At 50.9% G+C, this 21,176-nt stretch overlaps 1 protein-coding gene across 3 annotated transcripts in view; it reads left to right on the plus strand.

Moving 5' to 3' along the window:
• Window positions 1-21,176, plus strand: part of kif26ba (kinesin family member 26Ba) — a 196,223-nt gene that overhangs the window by 68,269 nt on the left and 106,778 nt on the right. For all 3 annotated transcript variants that reach the window (XM_055862875.1, XM_055862874.1, XM_055862877.1), the window contains exon 4: window positions 3,276-3,442. In XM_055862875.1, the coding sequence (XP_055718850.1) occupies window positions 3,276-3,442 (167 nt within the window). The remainder of the gene's footprint in view (window positions 1-3,275; window positions 3,443-21,176) is intronic.

Here is a 21,176-nt window from a genome sequence, read left to right on the forward strand (position 1 = left end):
ATTCTTAAAGTATGTAAAATCATTCTTAAAGTATGTAAAAATGAGAGAGAGAGTTAGTGCTCTGTGTTCTGATTCCATGTAATAATGAATATCCTGATAATGAGGACTCCAGGGAACTCTCCTGTCACACCCCTGTTCTCCCTCACCTCTCCTCTCCCTACCACCCCGTATCCCTCTACCTCATCTCCCTATCTCATCATTTCCCCTATTCTCCCTCATCTCTCTCCCACCCCCTGTCCCTCACCTCTCCTCTCCCTACCGCCTCATCTCCCCTGTTCCCCTCATCTCCCTACCGCCTCATCTCCCCTGTTCCCCTCATCTCCCCTGTTCCCCTCATCTCCCCTGTTCCCCTCATCTCCCCTGTTCCCCTCATCTCCCCTGTTCCCCTCATCTCCCTACCCCCTCATCTCCCCTGTTCCCCTCATCTCCCCTGTTCCCCTCATCTCCCCTGTTCCCCTCATCTCCTTACCGCCTCATCTCCCCTGTTCCCCTCATCTCCCCTGTTCCCCTCATCTCCCCTGTTCCCCTCATCTCCCTACCGCCTCATCTCCCCTGTTCCCCTCATCTCCCTACCGCCTCATCTCCCCTGTTCCCCTCCTCTCCCTACCGCCTCATCTCCCCTGTTCCCCTCATCTCCTTACTTGTCCGTCTACCTCATCTCCCTACCGCCTCATCTCCCCTGTTCCCCTCATCTCCCCTGTTCCCCTCCTCTCCCTACCCCCCCCCATCTCCCCTGTTCCCCTCATCTCCCTACCCCCCCCCCATCTCCCCTGTTCCCCTCATCTTCCTACCGCCTCATCTCCCCTGTTCCCCTCATCTTCCTACCGCCTCATCTCCCCTGTTCCCCTCATCTCCCTACCGCCTCATCTCCCCTGTTCCCCTCATCTTCCTACCGCCTCATCTCCCCTGTTCCCCTCATCTCTCTACCCCCCCATCTCCCCTGTTCCCCTCATCTCTCTACCCCCTCATCTCCCCTGTTCCCCTCATCTCTCTACCCCCCCATCTCCCCTGTTCCCCTCATCTCCCTACCGCCTCATCTCCCCTGTTCCCCTCATCTCCTTACTTGTCCCTCTACCTCATCTCCCTACCGCCTCATCTCCCCTGTTGCCCCCATCTCTCTACCGCCTCATCTCCCCTGTTCCCCTCATCTCCTTACTTGTCCCTCTACCTCATCTCCCTACCCCCTCATCTCCCCTGTTGCCCCCATCTCTCTACCGCCTCATCTCCCCTGTTCCCCTCATCTCCTTACTTGTCCCTCTACCTCATCTCCCTACCCCCTCATCTCCCCTGTTGCCCCCATCTCTCTACCGCCTCATCTCCCCTGTTCCCCTCATCTCCCTACCGCCTCATCTCCCCTGTTCCCCTCATCTCCTTACCCCCTCATCGACCCCCCGTTCCCCTCTCTCTCCCTCACCCCCCTCATCATCATCTTGTCCCTCCCTCACACTCCCCTGTCCCCTACACTCCTAACCCTTCTTCACCTCCCCTAAGCCTTTTTCTAGCCCTTCTGTCAAATTCATCCCTCACTCCCTGTCTGTGTCCTCCATTCCCTCCGTCCGTCCCCTCCCTCCTTTTCTCTCCCTCCATCCCCTGTCCCAAGGTCACCTCTCTGAGGCCTGCCTGGCACACAGCCCAGGGTGCTACTAGAAATACACTGTGTGTGTGTGTGTGTGTGTGTGTGTGTGTGTGTGTGTGTCTGTGGAATAGAGTCAGGAGGATATTATTATTTTTTAAATTGAACCTTTATTTAACTAGGCAAGTCAGTTAAGAATATATTCTTATTTTACAATGACGAACCCTCCCCTAACTCAGACGACGCTGGGCCAATTTTGTGCTGCCCTATGGGACTCCCGATCACAGCCGGTTCTGATACAGCCCGGGATCGAACCAGGGTCTGCAGTGACGCCTCTAGCACTGAGATGCAGTGCCGTCGACCGCTGCGCCACTCAGGAGCTTTAAGATATACGAGTCCATTTTATTTCTTCCCTCCATTTCCCTTGTGCTGAGATGGCACGACGCCCATCAAAGAGCCATCAGTCAGCCATTGTCTTCACATTATGCCATAGTAGCATATAGCCAAGCCTGTAGCATAGCCCTGTGATACTAATACCATGCTTTAGCAGTGTAGAACAGCTGCACGCTAATCAAGAAGGGTTAGGCTCCCGCAAGCAGTCAAGTGCTGGCACCCGATCGAGTAGCCACACACACAACACACAACACACAACACACACACACCTCCCAGTATGGTGCATGTGGCAGATGTCCTATATTTCTGTTTCTAAATCAGGTATTTCGGTCTGTGGATGACGCAAGTAGACTACTTCTACACTAATTAGCCAATCAATCAACCGTGTGTGTGTGTGTGTGGCTCATCTCTCCTCTTCCCTGCAGTAACAGTGTGACTTTAACACTCCTGTTTTACCATTCGAGCAGAGCGAGAACATGATGATAAATCACTGTGAATTCAGACAGGTCACACACAACCTCCAGAGCTACTGCTGAGGTGTGTGTGCATGTTGAAGGAGAGGGAGCTAGGGAGTTGAGAAGAAAGCAGAGTGGGAGTGATGAGATGGAGAAGGAGAGATTTGGGGAGGGGAAGAAAGGAGAGAGAGAGCTTTATAAATGGTTCCCTATATCGGGATGACATTTAAAGAGTGCTGATACAGCGATATGGCGTGAGCCTGCTGGCACAAAATGGCCGCCGAGCTTCATCCATCCAGGTAGGACAACATATTAGTGGTGGATACTGGATAGGACTTACAGCCCCATACAATATAAAGCACCTATAGTCAAAAATACTATATCAATCACTAGATGAATCCAATGCATTAGTTTTATGAATATTCTTTATACTTAACAAACATTACTGAAAATGTGAAAATAAATTGTTAAGGTTAACTTGATCAACACGTTCAAGAGGAACAATCAGATCTCTATTGAGAGATCGAGAGAGAGAGCTGTGCCAGTCGGGTAATATGGAGGTGACAGATGGAGGAGGATGGCACCAGGTCTCCCTCTGGTCTGACTGGCACTGTGTCACCAGTGGAAGGAAAACCTGTTATTTTCTCACCTTAAAGCAAACAAACAGGTGTAGTTCCTCCAGTGCTCTATACTTACTACTGTTTCTGTCTGTTGCCGTTCCAGTCACACAACATGTGACCATCTCTCTCCGATGTCCCCCTTTCTCTTTTGTGTTGTTATTGTTATATAACAATATGTGTGTGTGTGTGTGTGTGTGTGTGTGTGTGTGTGTGTGTGTGTGTGTGTGTGTGTAGATCTCCCAGATGATATCAGAGGGGTGTAGAGAGGGTCTGACGGAGGAGGCTCTGAATCTCTACAATGCTGATCTCCCCGCCCCCTCACCCTCCCAGGTCCCTCCCACTTTGCAGGTTACCACGGCAACCCCAACCACCACCTCTGCCGCTGCATCCTTCTTCGCCAGGTAAGAACAACCAGATTTATATAACTTTACACCTTTATACAGTGTACATGTAAACGCACAGTTAGACACACACACACACACTGACAAAGGCCTGCAGAGTCCTTCAGCCCTTCCCCTGCAATCTTCCCAAATGAGTCAACTGTGTGGAAAGAGACGTGTGCGTGTGCGTGTGCGTGTGTGAGGCCTGTTAACCAGTTCTATATTCAGTAGACGTATAAGTTACAGTGCATTCGTAAAGTATTCCGTTTTTTATTTTTAATGCATTTGCAAAAATATCTTTAAAAAGTTTTTGCTCGTCATTATGGGATATTGTGTGTAGATTGATGACTGAAAAATGATTTAATCCATTTTAGAATAATACGTAACAACATGTGGAAAAAGGGAAGCCTGAAGGCTTTCTGAATGCTCTGTACATAATCAATAATAGGAATATGAAGACTGACAGAACATCAATAAAACACACACATCCTAGTACAGTCGTCAATAACTCAGGCGATACATGAATAACTAACGTCAAAACATTCATATCTCAGTGTCTGTGTCTATGACAGTTAAGCCATCGAGGCCAACATTCTCCTAAAAAACGCCACCCCACAAAAAAATGTGAGGGCAGATTCTGCATTTCATACCTCCAGGTATTTCACTCTGCGATACATTGTGTTACACATCCCATCTCAAATACTAACCTCATCCCAAATGTCCTATCTCGCTATACTGCTGAATGTTATCTGGCCAGATTTAAGCAATAAGGCCTGTGGGGGTGTGGTATATGGCCAATATACCATGGCTAAGGGCTGTTCTTAGGCACAATGCAACGCCAATCAGCATTCAGGGCTCGAACCACCCGATTGATAATTAAGCAATAAGGTCAGGGGGGTATGGTATATGGCCAATATACCACGGCTATGGGCTGTTCTTAGGCACAACGACCACAAAACCCAGAGGTGCCTTATTGCTATTATTAACTGGTTACCAACGTTATTAGAGCAGTAAAAATAAACGTTTTATCATACCTGTGGGATATGGCCTGATATAGCACAGCTGTCAGCCAATCAGCATTCAGAGCTCGAACCACCCAGTTTATAATTAAGGATATACCACCTCTGATCTCTGTAGTTTAAACCCAACCTCTGATCTGTAGTCTTTCTTCTAGATGTATAATTCTAACCTTTGATTTGTCTTAAGTCCTGGTCTCTGTTCTCTCCATCCTGACATAGTTAGGAAGAGAGGGAGGGATAGAGATACAATTAGATAACTGTGTTGTATGTTAACTCTGGTATCTGTGCGGCAGACACCATGGACTCTATTTTAACAAACATAATGCAATGGCAAGTCTTACCGCTGGCTGTAGCGTTATAGGTTCGGGGGTGTGTCAGACATATGTTTAGCTATTTTCACAACCGGAATTATGCGCGCAGCAGCTTGGTTTTGATGAATAAAGAAGTTGTGGGTGTGTCGAGGCTTGGCTCCTCACTGGCCAATCAGAACGTGCTCCATGGCTAAATATGTGGTTTCTTCAAGTTATGTATTTACATTTTTTTTTTAAATGTATTGCGTTGTCATCAACTCCAATTTGAATGTTAGTCCGTTATAGCCTCCTTCGTTAAACAGCCTGCCTCATATCTGCTAAATATGTTGAACATGTTTTCAGTCAATATTGTTCTAGTAGCATTGCTTCAATATAGAAATACATTGTTAAACATGGGCTATAGCATTCACCCTGATATAGGTGCTAGGGCCTACTGGAAATTGCAGTCTGCCAAACATAGTCAATAAGAAAGATTACATTCACTAGGCTATTGATAAGGCCTAAAAAGACAGTGTATAATTCTAATGAAATTTGAATAAAACCATAACAGCAACTTGTTTTAAATAGTCATGTCTAAACAGAGTTCCAGGCACCGTGTTCCAGGCACCGTGATTGATCCTCGTGGGTGTATAATTCAGACAAGGCCATTTAGAATATGGAGGGTTTTACCCACTTTTCACAGGAGCTGGATAAAGGTCCACTCGCCGTTATGCAGTGGTGTAAAGTACTTAAGTAAAAATACTTTTAAGTACAACTTAAGTAGTTCTTTGGGGTATCTGTATTTTACTTTGCTATTTATATTTTTGAATACTTTTACTTCACTACATTTTCCTTGACACCCAGAAGTACTCGTTACATTTTGAATGCTTAGCAGGACAGGAAAATAGTCAAATTCACGCACTTATCAACGGAACATCCCTGCTCATCCCTACTGCCTCTGATCTGGCGGACTCACTAAACACACATGCTTTGTCTGTAAATAATGTTGGAATGTGCCCCTGGCTTTCCGTAAATAAAATAATAAAATGGTGTCATCTGGTTTGCTTAATATAAGGAATTTGAAATTATTTATACTTTTTATTTATACTTTTGATAAGTAAGTATATTTTAAACCAAATACTTTGACTTTTACTCAAGTAGAATTTTACTGGGTGACTTTCACTTTTACTTGAGTCATTTTCTATTAAGGGATCTTTACTTTTACTCAAGTATGACAATTGGGTACTTTTTCCACCTCTATGGTGCTCACAAATGTAATGTTTTGTAAACATAATGGAACCATCTTTCAGAGCACATTTGCACTTCTCCAGAAACAGCAGATGAAATTGCATTGCATTCCAGCCATGTACGTTCTCATGTACAATCAATCTGTTTTTTTAAACCAACAACAATATTTCTAAATAGGATCGGGTTAGAGGCACGATATCAGAAATCGCTTCTCTCCTTCCATGGCCACTGTGTGTCATGAACATCTCTCCTTCCATGGCCACTGTGTGTCATGAACATCTCTCCTTCCATGGCCACTGTGTGTCATGAACATCTCTCCTTCCATGGCCACTGTGTGTCATGAACATCTCTCCTGCCATGGCCACTGTGTGTCATGAACATCTCTCCTTCCATGGCCACTGTGTGTCATGAACATCTCTCCTTCCATGGCCACTGTGTGTCATGTCTGGAGAGGCTGCGCTTCCACTCTCGAAGTCCATGCCTTTATCAACTGTGTTACCATTAAAAGCTGCTTTTTGTGGGTCTCAAAATTTCGCATTAGCGCTGCATGAAATTGTCCACTTTTGCACTTGTTTTTAAGGACACACCTCAGATATTGGCAAGGCAAGTGAGCTGATGTTACACAGGTAAATAGCTGAACCTGACGTTAAGGCTGGAAAATGCCAGTGCGGCAGTTTTATCCATGACGACGTTGCAAACTGACGTGCGTTTAACACTTATAGAGCCACATGTCTGTGTTCCTTCCCTACTCTAACAGACAAACTGCTTCTAGCAACCTCACTCTCAACTCCCTCTCAAAACTTACGTGCTCGTACACATACTGTATATTATAAAATGAACCATACGCTCTAAGTTATGGCCTATACTGTATACGTGTTAGGGCCACTAAGTTATGGCCTATACGGTATACGTGTTAGGGCCACTCTAAGTTATGGCCTATATAAGTGTTATGGCTACTCTGTGCCAGGCTGTGTCAGGCTGTGTCAGGCTGTGTCAGGCTGTGTCAGGCTGTGTCAGGCTGTGTCAGGCTGTGTCAGGCTGTGTCAGGCTGTGTCAGGCTGTGTCAGGCTGTGTCAGGCTGTGCCAATGTTTCCGTAATATAATGTCCTGATAATGTCAAGGTGAGTTAGCTGGGGGAAAGATATACTGAATGCAATATGCACACACACACACACACACACACACACACACACACACACACACACACACACACACACACACACACACACACACACACACACACACACACACACACACACACACACACACACACACACACACACACACACACACACACACACACACACACACACACACACACACACACACACACACACACACACACACCTATGAGGTACAGCATTCGATAACTTTCATCTATATACATTCATTTTGTTCCCTCAGGAACGTTATTGATTCCTGGTTTTTCCATATGTGTATATCGCTCTGTAGCTTTGATGTTGCAGTTGTGTGTGTGATATACGAGTGCCATGCTCCTGTGTAGCAGACAGTGTTGGCTGTGTTCAGGCTGTCAAGCAGGTGAAAGGAGATGGGGGTCGTAAATCGTATGGAGGTGTGTGTGTTTGGGGTTCTAGCTGCACACACACCTGAATGACATTCTACACAGACATTGTCACACAGACACACACTCTCTCCTGCCTCTCTGTGTATAGAGTTATGCCAGCTGTAACTACTGTATGTTTTATGATACAGGTGTCATGACCTGAATGTCTGGATGAGGAGGTGTGTGTGTGTGAGCTATGATTTATGGTCCTTTCTTATGTCTGACTTCCTCTCCTCTTCTCCCCTCTTCCCCCTCTCCTTTCCTCTCCTCTACCTTCCTCTACCTTCCTCTCCCTTCTCCTCCCATCTCCCTTCCTCTCATTTCCTCCCCTTTCCTTTCTCCTCCTCTCCCTTCTCATCTCCTCCCCTCTCCTTTCCTCTCCTCCCCTCTCCTTTCCTTTCCTCCTTTCGTTTCCTCTCCCTTCGTCTCCTCTCCTTTCCTCTGCTCTCCTGTCCTGGCTATCATAGAGAACAATGAAACTAAGAGGAGATGTGTAGATGATGAATCCAGTATGTGATAAATAAGACATATTCTGGGGAAACAGAGGAAAGAAGGTGTAATAACTAAGAGGAGAGAGAAGGTGTAATAACTGAGGAGAGAGAAGGTGTAATAACTAACAGAGGAGAGAGAAGGTGTAATAACTAACAGAGGAGAGAGAAGGTGTAATAACTAACAGAGGAGAGAGAAGGTGTAATACCTAACAGATGGAGAGAGAAGGTGTAATAACTAACAGAGGAGAGAGAAGGTGTAATAACTAACAGAGAGAGAAGGTGTAATAACTAAGAGGAGAGAGAAGGTGTAATAACTAACAGAGGAGAGAGAAGGTGTAATAACTAACAGAGGAGAGAGAAGGTGTAATACCTAACAGATGGAGAGAGAAGGTGTAATAACTAACAGAGGAGAGAGAAGGTGTAATAACTAACAGAGGAGAGAGAAGGTGTAATAACTAACAGAGGAGAGAGAAGGTGTAATAACTAACAGATGAGAGAGAAGGTGTAATAACTAACAGAGGAGAGAGAAGGTGTAATAACTAAGAGGAGAGAGAAGGTGTAATAACTAACAGAGGAGAGAGAAGGTGTAATAACTAACAGAGGAGAGAGAAGGTGTAATAACTAACAGATGGAGAGAGAAGGTGTAATACCTAGCAGATGGAGAGAGAAGGTGTAATACCTAGCAGATGGAGAGAGAAGGTGTAATACCTAACAGAGGAGAGAGAAGGTGTAATACCTAACAGATGGAGAGAGAAGGTGTAATACCTAGCAGATGGAGAGAGAAGGTGTAATAACTAACAGATGGAGAGAGAAGGTGTAATAACTAACAGAGAGAGAAGGTGTAATAACTAACAGATGGAGAGAGAAGGTGTAATAACTAACAGAGGAGAGAGAAGGTGTAATAACTAACAGATGGAGAGAGAAGGTGTAATACCTAACAGAGGAGAGAGATGGTGTAATACCTAACAGAGGAGAGAGATGGTGTAATACCTAACAGAGGAGAGAGAAGGTGTAATAACTAACAGATGGAGAGAGAAGGTGTAATACCTAACAGAGGAGAGAGAAGGTGTAATACCTAACAGAGGAGAGAGAAGGTGTAATACCTAACAGAGGAGAGAGAAGGTGTAATACCTAACAGAGGAGAGAGAAGGTGTAATACCTAACAGAGGAGAGAGAAGGTGTAATACCTAACAGAGGAGAGAGAAGGTGTAATACCTAACAGAGGAGAGAGAAGGTGTAATACCTAACAGAGGAGAGAGAAGGTGTAATACCTAACAGAGGAGAGAGAAGGTGTAATACCTAACAGAGGAGAGAGAAGGTGTAATAACTAACAGAGGAGAGAGAAGGTGTAATAACTAACAGAGGAGAGAGAAGGTGTAATAACTAACAGATGGAGAGAGAAGGTGTAATAACTAACAGAGGAGAGAGAAGGTGTAATAACTAACAGATGGAGAGAGAAGGTGTAATAACTAACAGATGGAGAGAGAAGGTGTAATAACTAACAGAGGAGAGAGAAGGTGTAATAACTAACAGAGGAGAGAGAAGGTGTAATAACTAAGAGGAGAGAGAAGGTGTAATAACTAAGAGGAGAGAGAAGGTGTAATAACTAACAGAGGAGAGAGAAGGTGTAATAACTAACAGAGGAGAGAGAAGTTGTAATAACTAACAGATGGAGAGAGAAGGTGTAATAACTAACAGAGGAGAGAGAAGGTGTAATACCTAACAGATGGAGAGAGAAGGTGTAATACCTAACAGAGGAGAGAGAAGGTGTAATACCTAACAGAGGAGAGAGAAGGTGTAATAACTAAGAGGAGAGAGAAGGTGTAATAACTAACAGAGGAGAGAGAAGGTGTAATACCTAACAGATGGAGAGAGAAGGTGTAATAACTAACAGAGGAGAGAGAAGGTGTAATAACTAAGAGGAGAGAGAAGGTGTAATACCTAACAGATGGAGAGAGAAGGTGTAATACCTAACAGATGGAGAGAGAAGGTGTAATAACTAACAGAGGAGAGAGAAGGTGTAATACCTAACAGATGGAGAGAGAAGGTGTAATACCTAACAGAGGAGAGAGAAGGTGTAATACCTAACAGAGGAGAGAGAAGGTGTAATAACTAACAGAGGAGAGAGAAGGTGTAATACCTAACAGATGGAGAGAGAAGGTGTAATAACTAACAGAGGAGAGAGAAGGTGTAATAATCAACATAGAAGTGTAATAATGAACAGAGAGAGAAACACACATTTCTTTCTTTTCACCTTGAGCAGTATTTCCACCTTGGTAGTGCTTGAACATTCAAGTGTGTGTGTGTGTGTGTGTGTGTGTGTGTGTGTGTGTGTGTGTGTGTGTGTGTGTGTGTGTGTGTGTGTGTGTGTGTGTGTGTGTGTGTGTGTGTGTGTGTGTGTGTGTGCGCAGGGCTGGGCACAGACCTTTCAGGGGTCAGGATCTTTCATTATTTATATTTTATCATTCATAACATACCAACTCTCTCTGTACAATTATTTTTTTTAAACAAATGAACGTAGGCCTATTTATTTCTGCAACAACACACTCACTCATCACGCATTGTAATCAACCTAGTTACAGTGCCTCCTAAAGACGTGATTGACATGGGGCTGATCGTTAATGTCGATGATTGACATGGGGCTGATCGTTAATGTCGATGATTAATAGCGGGCTGATCGTTAATGTCGATGATTGATAGTGGGCTGATCGTTAATGTCGATGATTGACATGGGGCTGATCGTTAATGTCGATGATTGACATGGGGCTGATCGTTAATGTCGATGATTGACATGGGGCTGATCGTTAATGTCGATGATTGACATGGGGCTGATCGTTAATGTCGATGATTGACATGGGGCTGATCGTTAATGTCGATGATTGACATGGGGCTGATCGTTAATGTCGATGATTGATAGCGGGCTGATCGTTAATGTCGATGATTGATAGTGGGCTGATCGTTAATGTCGATGATTGACATGGGGCTGATCGTTAATGTCAATGATTGACATGGGGCTGATCGTTAATGTTGATGATTGACATGGGGCTGATCGTTAATGTCGATGATTGACATCGGGCTGATCGTTAATGTCAATGATTGACAGCGGGCTGATCGTTACTGTCTGATTGACAGCGGGCTGATCGTTACTGTCGATGATTGACAGCGGGCTGATTGTTACTGTCGATGATTGACATGGGGCTGATCGTTAATGTCGATGATTGACATGGGGCTGATCGTTAATGTCGATGATTGACATGGGGCTGATCATTAATGTCGATGATTGAAAGCGGGCTGATCGTTAATGTCGATGATTGACAGCGGGCTGATCATTAATGTTGATGGTTGACATGGGGCTGATCGTTAATGTTGATGATTGACATGGGGCTGATCGTTAATGTTGATGATTGACATGGGGCTGATCATTAATGTTGATGATTGACATCGGGCTGATCGTTAATGTTGATGATTGACATCGGGCTGATCATTAATGTTGATGATTGACATCGGGCTGATCGTTAATGTTGATGATTGACATCGGGCTGATCGTTAATGTTGATGATTTATGTCCAGTACATCTGCTGGTTATTGAAGTGTTCATGAAATTAGGAGGTTTGATGTGCAATTTGTTTTGAATTGGGAACAAATGGAGCGAGCTCCGGGGCTCTTTCTCATAGAACACAGAACACAATACAACATTTAATAATACTTTTAAAAAATTATACAAACAAATTTGTTCAAACGGTTTCATCAATGTTTGTCCGGGGGGAGGGGATAAACGTCAAATTCCGAAGGTTAAGTTTAGGCATTAATTCCGAACGGTTAAGGTCAGGGTAAAGGTCAGGGTTAAGGTGATGGATAGGGTTAAAACAACATATTTCCAACATCTCTTTCAGAAAGCAGGTAAAAAAGGTAACTCAAATTCAACCTAGCTAATTTCCGATACATACGAAATGTTTTGACTACAGAGGCAGCAAAACTGTACTTCATTGCTATGATACTCCCCCATTTAACATACCGCTTGACTAGTTGGGCCCAAGCTTCCTGTACCACATTAAAACCCATTCAGTCTGTCTACAAACAGGCTCTCAAAGTGCTTGGTAGGAAGCCCAATAGCATCATCACTGTTACATCCTCAGAAAGCATGAGCTCCTGAGTTGGGAAAATCTTGTCCAATACACCGACGCATGTCTTGTATTCAAGATCCTAAATGCCCCGCTCCTCCACACACTCCACTGACTCCCAGTCGAAGCTCACATCATCTTCAAGACCCTGGTGCTTGCCTACGAATCAGCAAGGGGAACTGCCCCTCCCTACCTTCAGGCTATGTTCAAACCCTACATCCCAACCTGACACTCCGTTCTGCCACCTCTGGTCTCTTGTCCCTCCCACCCCTACGGGAGGGCAGCTCCCACTCAGCCCAGTCAACGCTCTTCTCTGTCCTTGTACCCCAATGGTGGAACCAGCTTCCCCCTGAAGCTAGGACAGCAGAGTCCCTCCCCATCTTGCCCTTGGAGCTAGGACAGCAGAGTCCCTCCCCATCTTCCCCTTGGAGCTAGGACAGCAGAGTCCCTCCCCATCTTCACCTTGGAGCTAGGACAGCAGAGTCCCTCCCCATCTTCCCCTTGAAGCTAGGACAGCAGAGTCCCTCCCCATCTTCCCCCTGAAGCTAGGACAGCAGAGTCCCTGCCCATCTTCCCCCTGAAGCTAGAACAGCAGAGTCCCTGCCCATCTTCCCCCTGAAGCTAGAACAGCAGAGTTCCCCCCCATCTTCCCCTTGAAGCTAGGACAGCAGAGTCCCTCCCCATATTCCCCTTGAAGCTAGGACAGCAGAGTCCCTGCCCATCTTCCCCCTGAAGCTAGGACAGCAGAGTCCCTCCCCATCTTCCCCTTGAAACTAGAACAGCAGAGTCCCTCCCCATCTTCCCCTTGAAGCTAGGACAGCAGAGTCCCTCCCCATCTTCCCCTTGAAGCTAGGACAGCAGAGTCCTTGCCCATCTTCCCCCTGAAGCTAGGACAGCAGAGTCCCTCCCCATCTTCCCCTTGAAACTAGAACAGCAGAGTCCCTCCCCATCTTCCCCTTGAAGCTAGAGCAGCAGAGTCCCTCCCCATCTTCCGCTTTAAGCTAGGACAGCAGAGTCACTGCCCATCTTCCCTTTGAAGCTAGGACAGCAGAGTCCCTCCCCATCTTCCCCCTGAAGCTAGGACAGCAGAGTCCCTCCCCATCTTCCTCTTGAAGCTAGGACAGCAGAGTCCCTCCCCATCTTCCTCTTGAAGCTAGGACAGCAGAGTCCCTCCCCATCTTCCCCTTGGAGCTAGGACAGCAGAGTCCCTCCCCATCTTCACCTTGGAGCTAGGACAGCAGAGTCCCTCCCCATCTTCACCTTGGAGCTAGGACAGCAGAGTCCCTCCCTTTCTTCCCCTTGAAGCTAGGACAGCAGAGTTCCTCCCCATCTTCCCCTTGAAGCTAGGACAGCAGAGTCACTGCCCATCTTCCCCCTGAAGCTAGGACAGCAGAGTCCCTGCCCATCTTCCCCCTGAAGCTAGGACAGCAGAGTCCCTGCCCATCTTCCCCCTGAAGCTAGAACAGCAGAGTCCCTGCCCATCTTTCCCCTGAAGCTAGGACAGCAGTCCCTCCCCATCTTCCCCTTGAAACTAGAACAGCAGAGTCCCTCCCCATCTTCCCCTTGAAGCTAGGACAGCAGAGTCCCTCCCCATCTTCCCCTTGAAGCTAGGACAGCAGAGTCCCTCCCCATCTTCCCCTTGAAACTAGAACAGCAGAGTCCTTGCCCATCTTCCCCCTGAAGCTAGGACAGCAGAGTCCCTCCCCATCTTCCCCTTGAAGCTAGGACAGCAGAGTCCCTGCCCATCTTCCCCTTGAAGCTAGGACAGCAGAGTCCCTCCCCATCTTCCCCTTGAAACTAGAACAGCAGAGTCCTTGCCCATCTTCCCCCTGAAGCTAGGACAGCAGAGTCCCTCCCCATCTTCCCCTTGAAGCTAGGACAGCAGAGTCCCTGCCCATCTTCCCCTTGAAGCTAGGACAGCAGAGTCCCTCCCCATCTTCCCCTTGAAGCTAGGACAGCAGAGTCCCTCCCCATCTTCCCCTTGAAACTAGAACAGCAGAGTCCTTGCCCATCTTCCCCCTGAAGCTAGGACAGCAGAGTCCCTCCCCATCTTCCCCTTGAAGCTAGGACAGCAGAGTCCCTGCCCATCTTCCCCTTGAAGCTAGGACAGCAGAGTCCCTCCCCATCTTCCCCTTGAAACTAGAACAGCAGAGTCCCTCCCCATCTTCCCCTTGAAGCTAGGACAGCAGAGTCCCTCCCCATCTTCCCCTTGAAGCTAGGACAGCAGAGTCCCTCCCCATCTTCCCCTTGAAACTAGAACAGCAGAGTCCTTGCCCATCTTCCCCCTGAAGCTAGGACAGCAGAGTCCCTCCCCATCTTCCCCTTGAAGCTAGGACAGCAGAGTCCCTCCCCATCTTCCCCTTGAAGCTAGAACAGCAGAGTCCCTCCCCATCTTCCCCTTGAAGCTAGGACAGCAGAGTCCCTCCCCATCTTCCCCTTGAAGCTAGGACAGCAGAGTCCCTCCCCATCTTCCCCTTGAAACTAGAACAGCAGAGTCCCTCCCCATCTTCCCCTTGAAGCTAGGACAGCAGAGTCCCTCCCCATCTTCCCCTTGAAGCTAGGACAGCAGAGTCCCTCCCCATCTTCCCCTTGAAACTAGAACAGCAGAGTCCTTGCCCATCTTCCCCCTGAAGCTAGGACAGCAGAGTCCCTCCCCATCTTCCCCTTGAAGCTAGGACAGCAGAGTCCCTCCCCATCTTCCCCTTGAAGCTAGGACAGCAGAGTCCCTCCCCATCTTCCCCTTGAAGCTAGGACAGCAGAGTCCCTGCCCATCTTTCCCCTGAAGCTAGGACAGCAGTCCCTCCCCATCTTCCCCTTGAAACTAGAACAGCAGAGTCCCTCTCCATCTTCCCCTTGAAGCTAGAACAGCAGAGTCCCTCCCCATCTTCCCCTTGAAGCTAGGACAGCAGAGTCCCTCCCCATCTTCCCCTTGAAGCTAGGACAGCAGAGTCCCTGCCCATCTTCCCCTTGAAGCTAGGACAGCAGAGTCCCTCCCCATCTTCCCCTTGAAGCTAGGACAGCAGAGTCCCTCCCCATCTTCCCCTTGAAACTAGAACAGCAGAGTCCTTGCCCATCTTCCCCCTGAAGCTAGGACAGCAGAGTCCCTCCCCATCTTCCCCTTGAAGCTAGGACAGCAGAGTCCCTCCCCATCTTCCCCTTGAAGCTAGAACAGCAGAGTCCCTCCCCATCTTCCCCTTGAAGCTAGGACAGCAGAGTCCCTCCCCATCTTCCCCTTGAAGCTAGGACAGCAGAGTCCCTCCCCATCTTCCCCTTGAAACTAGAACAGCAGAGTCCCTCCCCATCTTCCCCTTGAAGCTAGGACAGCAGAGTCCCTCCCCATCTTCCCCTTGAAGCTAGGACAGCAGAGTCCCTCCCCATCTTCCCCTTGAAACTAGAACAGCAGAGTCCTTGCCCATCTTCCCCCTGAAGCTAGGACAGCAGAGTCCCTCCCCATCTTCCCCTTGAAGCTAGGACAGCAGAGTCCCTCCCCATCTTCCCCTTGAAGCTAGGACAACAGAGTCCCTCCCCATCTTCCCCTTGAAGCTAGGACAGCAGAGTCCCTGCCCATCTTTCCCCTGAAGCTAGGACAGCAGTCCCTCCCCATCTTCCCCTTGAAACTAGAACAGCAGAGTCCCTCCCCATCTTCCCCTTGAAGCTAGAACAGCAGAGTCCCTCCCCATCTTCCCCTTGAAGCTAGGACAGCAGAGTCCCTCCCCATCTTCCCCTTGAAGCTAGGACAGCAGAGTCCCTGCCCATCTTCCCCTTGAAGCTAGGACAGCAGAGTCCCTCCCCATCTTCCCCTTGAAGCTAGGACAGCAGAGTCCCTCCCCATCTTCCCCTTGAAGCTAGGACAGCAGAGTCCCTCCCCATCTTCCCCTTGAAGCTAGGACAGCAGAGTCCCTCCCCATCTTCCCCTTGAAGCTAGAACAGCAGAGTCCCTCCCCATCTTCCCCTTGAAGCTAGGACAGCAGAGTCCCTCCCCATCTTCCCCTTGAAGCTAGGACAGCAGAGTCCCTCCCCATCTTCCCCTTGAAGCTAGGACAGCAGAGTCCCTCCCCATCTTCCCCTTGAAGCTAGGACAGCAGAGTCCCTCCCCATCTTCCCCTTGGAGCTAGGACAGCAGAGTGCCTCCCCATCTTCCCCTTGAAGCTAGGACAGCAGAGTCCCTGCCTATCTTCCCCTTGAAACTAGAACAGCAGAGTCCTTGCCCATCTTCCCCTTGAAACTAGGACAGCAGAGTCCTTGCCCATCTTCCCCCTGAAGCTAGGACAGCAGAGTCCCTCCCCATCTTCCCCTTGGAGCTAGGACAGCAGAGTCCCTCCCCATCTTCCCCTTGAAGCTAGGACAGCAGAGTCCCTCCCCATCTTCCCCTTGGAGCTAGGACAGCAGAATCTCTGCCCATTGCCCGAAAACCTCTTTGAGTATCTTAAATAACTCTCACGGTGCTCCGTCTCTCTGAGCAGATCAGATAAATATGTGTGTGTATGTTTGTGTGTGTGTGCGCGTGCGTGCGTATATATGTGTTTTGTGTAATGAGACCAGTGTAAGGTTTATGTTTAATTGGGAAAACAATGTTTTCCCTGACTGTTCATTTTCTCCAGCATGTCAGTCCATCTTCCCTCAGGACACGAGGAGCCTAATCAGAGGCACACTGTTTTCTCCTCCACTTCTGTGTACGTGTCTGTGTGTGTGTGCGCATGCGTGTGTGTGTGCGCATGCGTGTGTGTGTGCGCATGCGTGTGTGTGTGCGCATGCGTGTGTGTGTGCGCATGCGTGTGTGTGTGTGCGCCGTGCGTGCGCGTGTGTGTGTAGGAATGATGGAGGCAGTCATGCAGTACTGGTAAGCCCGTGGTTGTCTCGCTCTCTTGCGTCCAGACATGTGCAGCATACATCTCTTCTCATTACAAACTCCCCTCTTTCTTTCTCTGTCTCTCTCCATTGCTCCCTCTCCCCGAGAAAATCCCACTGTCTCACCATCCTTCATCTCTCCTTAAATTCCTTCTTTCCAACCCTCCCCTCCCACCTTAATCCAACCTCTCTATTACCCCCTAACTGACACACATCCCCCACCCTTCTCCCCTCTGTCCCCTAAAACAAACCCTCCTCACCCAGAGGTGACCTCTCCTTCATGTCCACACCAACCACCCACCCTCTCCCCCTTTAACCCCCCACCCTCTCCCCCTTCAACCCCCCACCCTCTCCCCCTTCAACTCTCCACCCTCTCCCCCTTCAACCACCCACCCTCCCCCCCTTCAACCCTCCACCCTCTCCCCCTTCAACCCCCCACCCTCTCCCCCTTCAACCCCTCCACCCTCTCCCCCTTCAACTCTCCACCCTCTCCCCCTTCAACTCTCCACCCTCTCCCCCTTCAACCCTCCACCCTCTCCCCCTTCAACCCTCCACCCTCTCCCCCTTCAACCCCCCACCCTCTCCCCCTTCAACCCCCCACCCTCTCCCCCTTCAACCCCCCACCCTCTCCTCCTTCAACTCTCCACCCTCTCCCCCTTCAACTCTCCACCCTCTACCCCTTCAACCCTCCACCCTCCCTTCAACCCTCCACCCTCTCCCCCTTCAACCCCCCACCCTTCCCTTTCTACCCTCCACCCTCCCTTCAACCCTCCACCCTCCCCCCCTTCAACCCTCCACCCTCTCCCCCTTCAACCCTCCACCCTCTCCCCCTTCAACCCTCCTCCCTCCCTTCAACCCTCCACCCTCTACCCCTTCAACCCTCCTCCCTCCCTTCAACCCTCCACCCTCCCCCCCTTCAACCCCCCACCCTTCCCTTTCTACCCTCCACCCTCTCCCCCTTCAACCCTCCACCCTCTCCCCCTTCAACCCTCCTCCCTCCCTTCAACCCTCCACCCTCTACCCCTTCAACCCTCCACCCTCCCTTCAACCCTCCACCCTCCCCCCCTTCAACCCTCCACCCTCTCCCCCTTCAACCCTCCTCCCTCCCTTCAAGCCTCCACCCTCTCCCCCTTCAACCCTCCTCCCTCTCCCCCCTCAACCCTCCTCCCCCCTTCAACCCTCCACCCTCTCCCCCTTCAACCCTCCACCCTCTCCCCCTTCAACCCTCCTCCCTCCCTTCAACCCTCCACCCTCTCCCCCTTCAACCCTCCTCCCTCCCTTCAACCCCCCACCCTTCCCTTTCTACCCTCCACCCTCCACCCTCTCCCCCTTCAACCCTCCACCCTCTCCCCCTTCAATCCTCCACCCTCTCCCCCTTCAACCCCCCACCCTTCCCTTTCTACCCTCCACCCTCTCCACCCTCTCCCCCTTCAACCCTCCACCCTCTCCCCCTTCAACCCCCCACCCTTCCCTTTCTACCCTCCACCCTCTCCCCCTTCAACCCTCCACCCTCTCCCCCTTCAACCCTCCACCCTCCCCCCCTTCAACCCTCCACCCTCCCTTCAACCCTCCACCCTCTCCCCCTTCAACCCTCCACCCTCTACCCCTTCAACCCTCCTCCCTCCCTTCAAGCCTCCACCCTCTCCCCCTTCAACCCTCCTCCCTCTCCCCCCTCAACCCTCCTCCCCCCTTCAACCCTCCACCCTCTCCCCCTTCAACCCTCCACCCTCCCTTCAACCCTCCACCCTCTCCCCCTTCAACCCTCCACCCTCTCCCCCTTCAACCCTCCTCCCTCCCTTCAAGCCTCCACCCTCTCCCCCTTCAACCCTCCTCCCTCTCCCCCCTCAACCCTCCTCCCCCCTTCAACCCCCCACCCTTCCCTTTCTACCCTCCACCCTCCACCCTCTCCCCCTTCAACCCTCCACCCTCTCCCCCTTCAACCCCCCACCCTTCCCTTTCTACCCTCCACCCTCTCCACCCTCTCCCCCTTCAACCCTCCACCCTCTCCCCCTTCAACCCTCCTCCCTCCCTTCAACCCTCCACCCTCTCCCCCTTCAACCCTCCACCCTCTACCCCTTCAACCCTCCACCCTCCCTTCAACCCTCCACCCTCCCCCCCTTCAACCCTCCACCCTCTCCCCCTTCAACCCTCCACCCTCTCCCCCTTCAACCCTCCTCCCTCCCTTCAACCATCCACCCTCTACCCCTTCAACCCTCCTCCCTCCCTTCAACCCTCCACCCTCTCCCCCTTCAACCCCCCACCCTTCCCTTTCTACCCTCCACCCTCTCCCCCTTCAACCCTCCACCCTCTCCCCCTTCAACCCTCCTCCCTCCCTTCAACCCTCCACCCTCTACCCCTTCAACCCTCCACCCCCCCTTCAACCCTCCACCCTCTCCCCCTTCAACCCCCCACCCTTCCCTTTCTACCCTCCACCCTCTCCACCCTCTCCCCCTTCAACCCTCCACCCTCTCCCCCTTCAACCCTCCTCCCTCCCTTCAACCCTCCACCCTCTCCCCCTTCAACCCTCCACCCTCTACCCCTTCAACCCTCCACCCTCCCTTCAACCCCCCACCCTTCCCTTTCTACCCTCCACCCTCCACCCTCTCCCCCTTCAACCCTCCACCCTCTCCCCCTTCAATCCTCCACCCTCTCCCCCTTCAACCCCCCACCCTTCCCTTTCTACCCTCCACCCTCTCCACCCTCTCCCCCTTCAACCCTCCACCCTCTCCCCCTTCAACCCCCCACCCTTCCCTTTCTACCCTCCACCCTCTCCCCCTTCAACCCTCCACCCTCTCCCCCTTCAACCCTCCACCCTCCCCCCCTTCAACCCTCCACCCTCCCTTCAACCCTCCACCCTCTCCCCCTTCAACCCTCCACCCTCTACCCCTTCAACCCTCCTCCCTCCCTTCAAGCCTCCACCCTCTCCCCCTTCAACCCTCCTCCCTCTCCCCCCTCAACCCTCCTCCCCCCTTCAACCCTCCACCCTCTCCCCCTTCAACCCTCCACCCTCCCTTCAACCCTCCACCCTCTCCCCCTTCAACCCTCCACCCTCTCCCCCTTCAACCCTCCTCCCTCCCTTCAAGCCTCCACCCTCTCCCCCTTTAACCCTCCACCCTCTCCCCCTTCAACCCTCCTCCCTCCCTTCAACCCCCCACCCTTCCCTTTCTACCCTCCACCCTCCACCCTCTCCCCCTTCAACCCTCCACCCTCTCCCCCTTCAACCCCCCACCCTTCCCTTTCTACCCTCCACCCTCTCCACCCTCTCCCCCTTCAACCCTCCACCCTCTCCCCCTTCAACCCTCCTCCCTCCCTTCAACCCTCCACCCTCTCCCCCTTCAACCCTCCACCCTCTACCCCTTCAACCCTCCACCCTCCCTTCAACCCTCCACCCTCCCCCCCTTCAACCCTCCACCCTCTCCCCCTTCAACCCTCCACCCTCTCCCCCTTCAACCCTCCTCCCTCCCTTCAACCATCCACCCTCTACCCCTTCAACCCTCCTCCCTCCCTTCAACCCTCCACCCTCTCCCCCTTCAACCCCCCACCCTTCCCTTTCTACCCTCCACCCTCTCCCCCTTCAACCCTCCACCCTCTCCCCCTTCAACCCTCCTCCCTCCCTTCAACCCTCCACCCTCTACCCCTTCAACCCTCCACCCTCCCTTCAACCCTCCACCCTCCCCCCCTTCAACCCTCCACCCTCTCCCCCTTCAACCCTCCTCCCTCCCTTCAAGCCTCCACCCTCTCCCCCTTCAACCCTCCTCCCTCTCCCCCCTCAACCCTCCTCCCCCCTTCAACCCTCCACCCTCTCCCCCTTCAACCCTCCACCCTCTCCCCCTTCAACCCTCCTCCCTCCCTTCAACCCTCCACCCTCTCCCCCTTCAACCCTCCTCCCTCCCTTCAACCCCCCACCCTTCCCTTTCTACCCTCCACCCTCCACCCTCTCCCCCTTCAACCCTCCACCCTCTCCCCCTTCAACCCCCCACCCTTCCCTTTCTACCCTCCACCCTCTCCCCCTTCAACCCTCCACCCTCTCCCCCTTCAACCCTCCTCCCTCCCTTCAACCCTCCACCCTCTACCCCTTCAACCCTCCACCCTCCCTTCAACCCTCCACCCTCCCCCCCTTCAACCCTCCACCCTCTCCCCCTTCAACCCTCCTCCCTCCCTTCAAGCCTCCACC

Source organism: Salvelinus fontinalis, chromosome 15 (genome assembly GCF_029448725.1).
Source record: "Salvelinus fontinalis isolate EN_2023a chromosome 15, ASM2944872v1, whole genome shotgun sequence".
NCBI classification, from domain to species: domain Eukaryota; kingdom Metazoa; phylum Chordata; class Actinopteri; order Salmoniformes; family Salmonidae; genus Salvelinus; species Salvelinus fontinalis.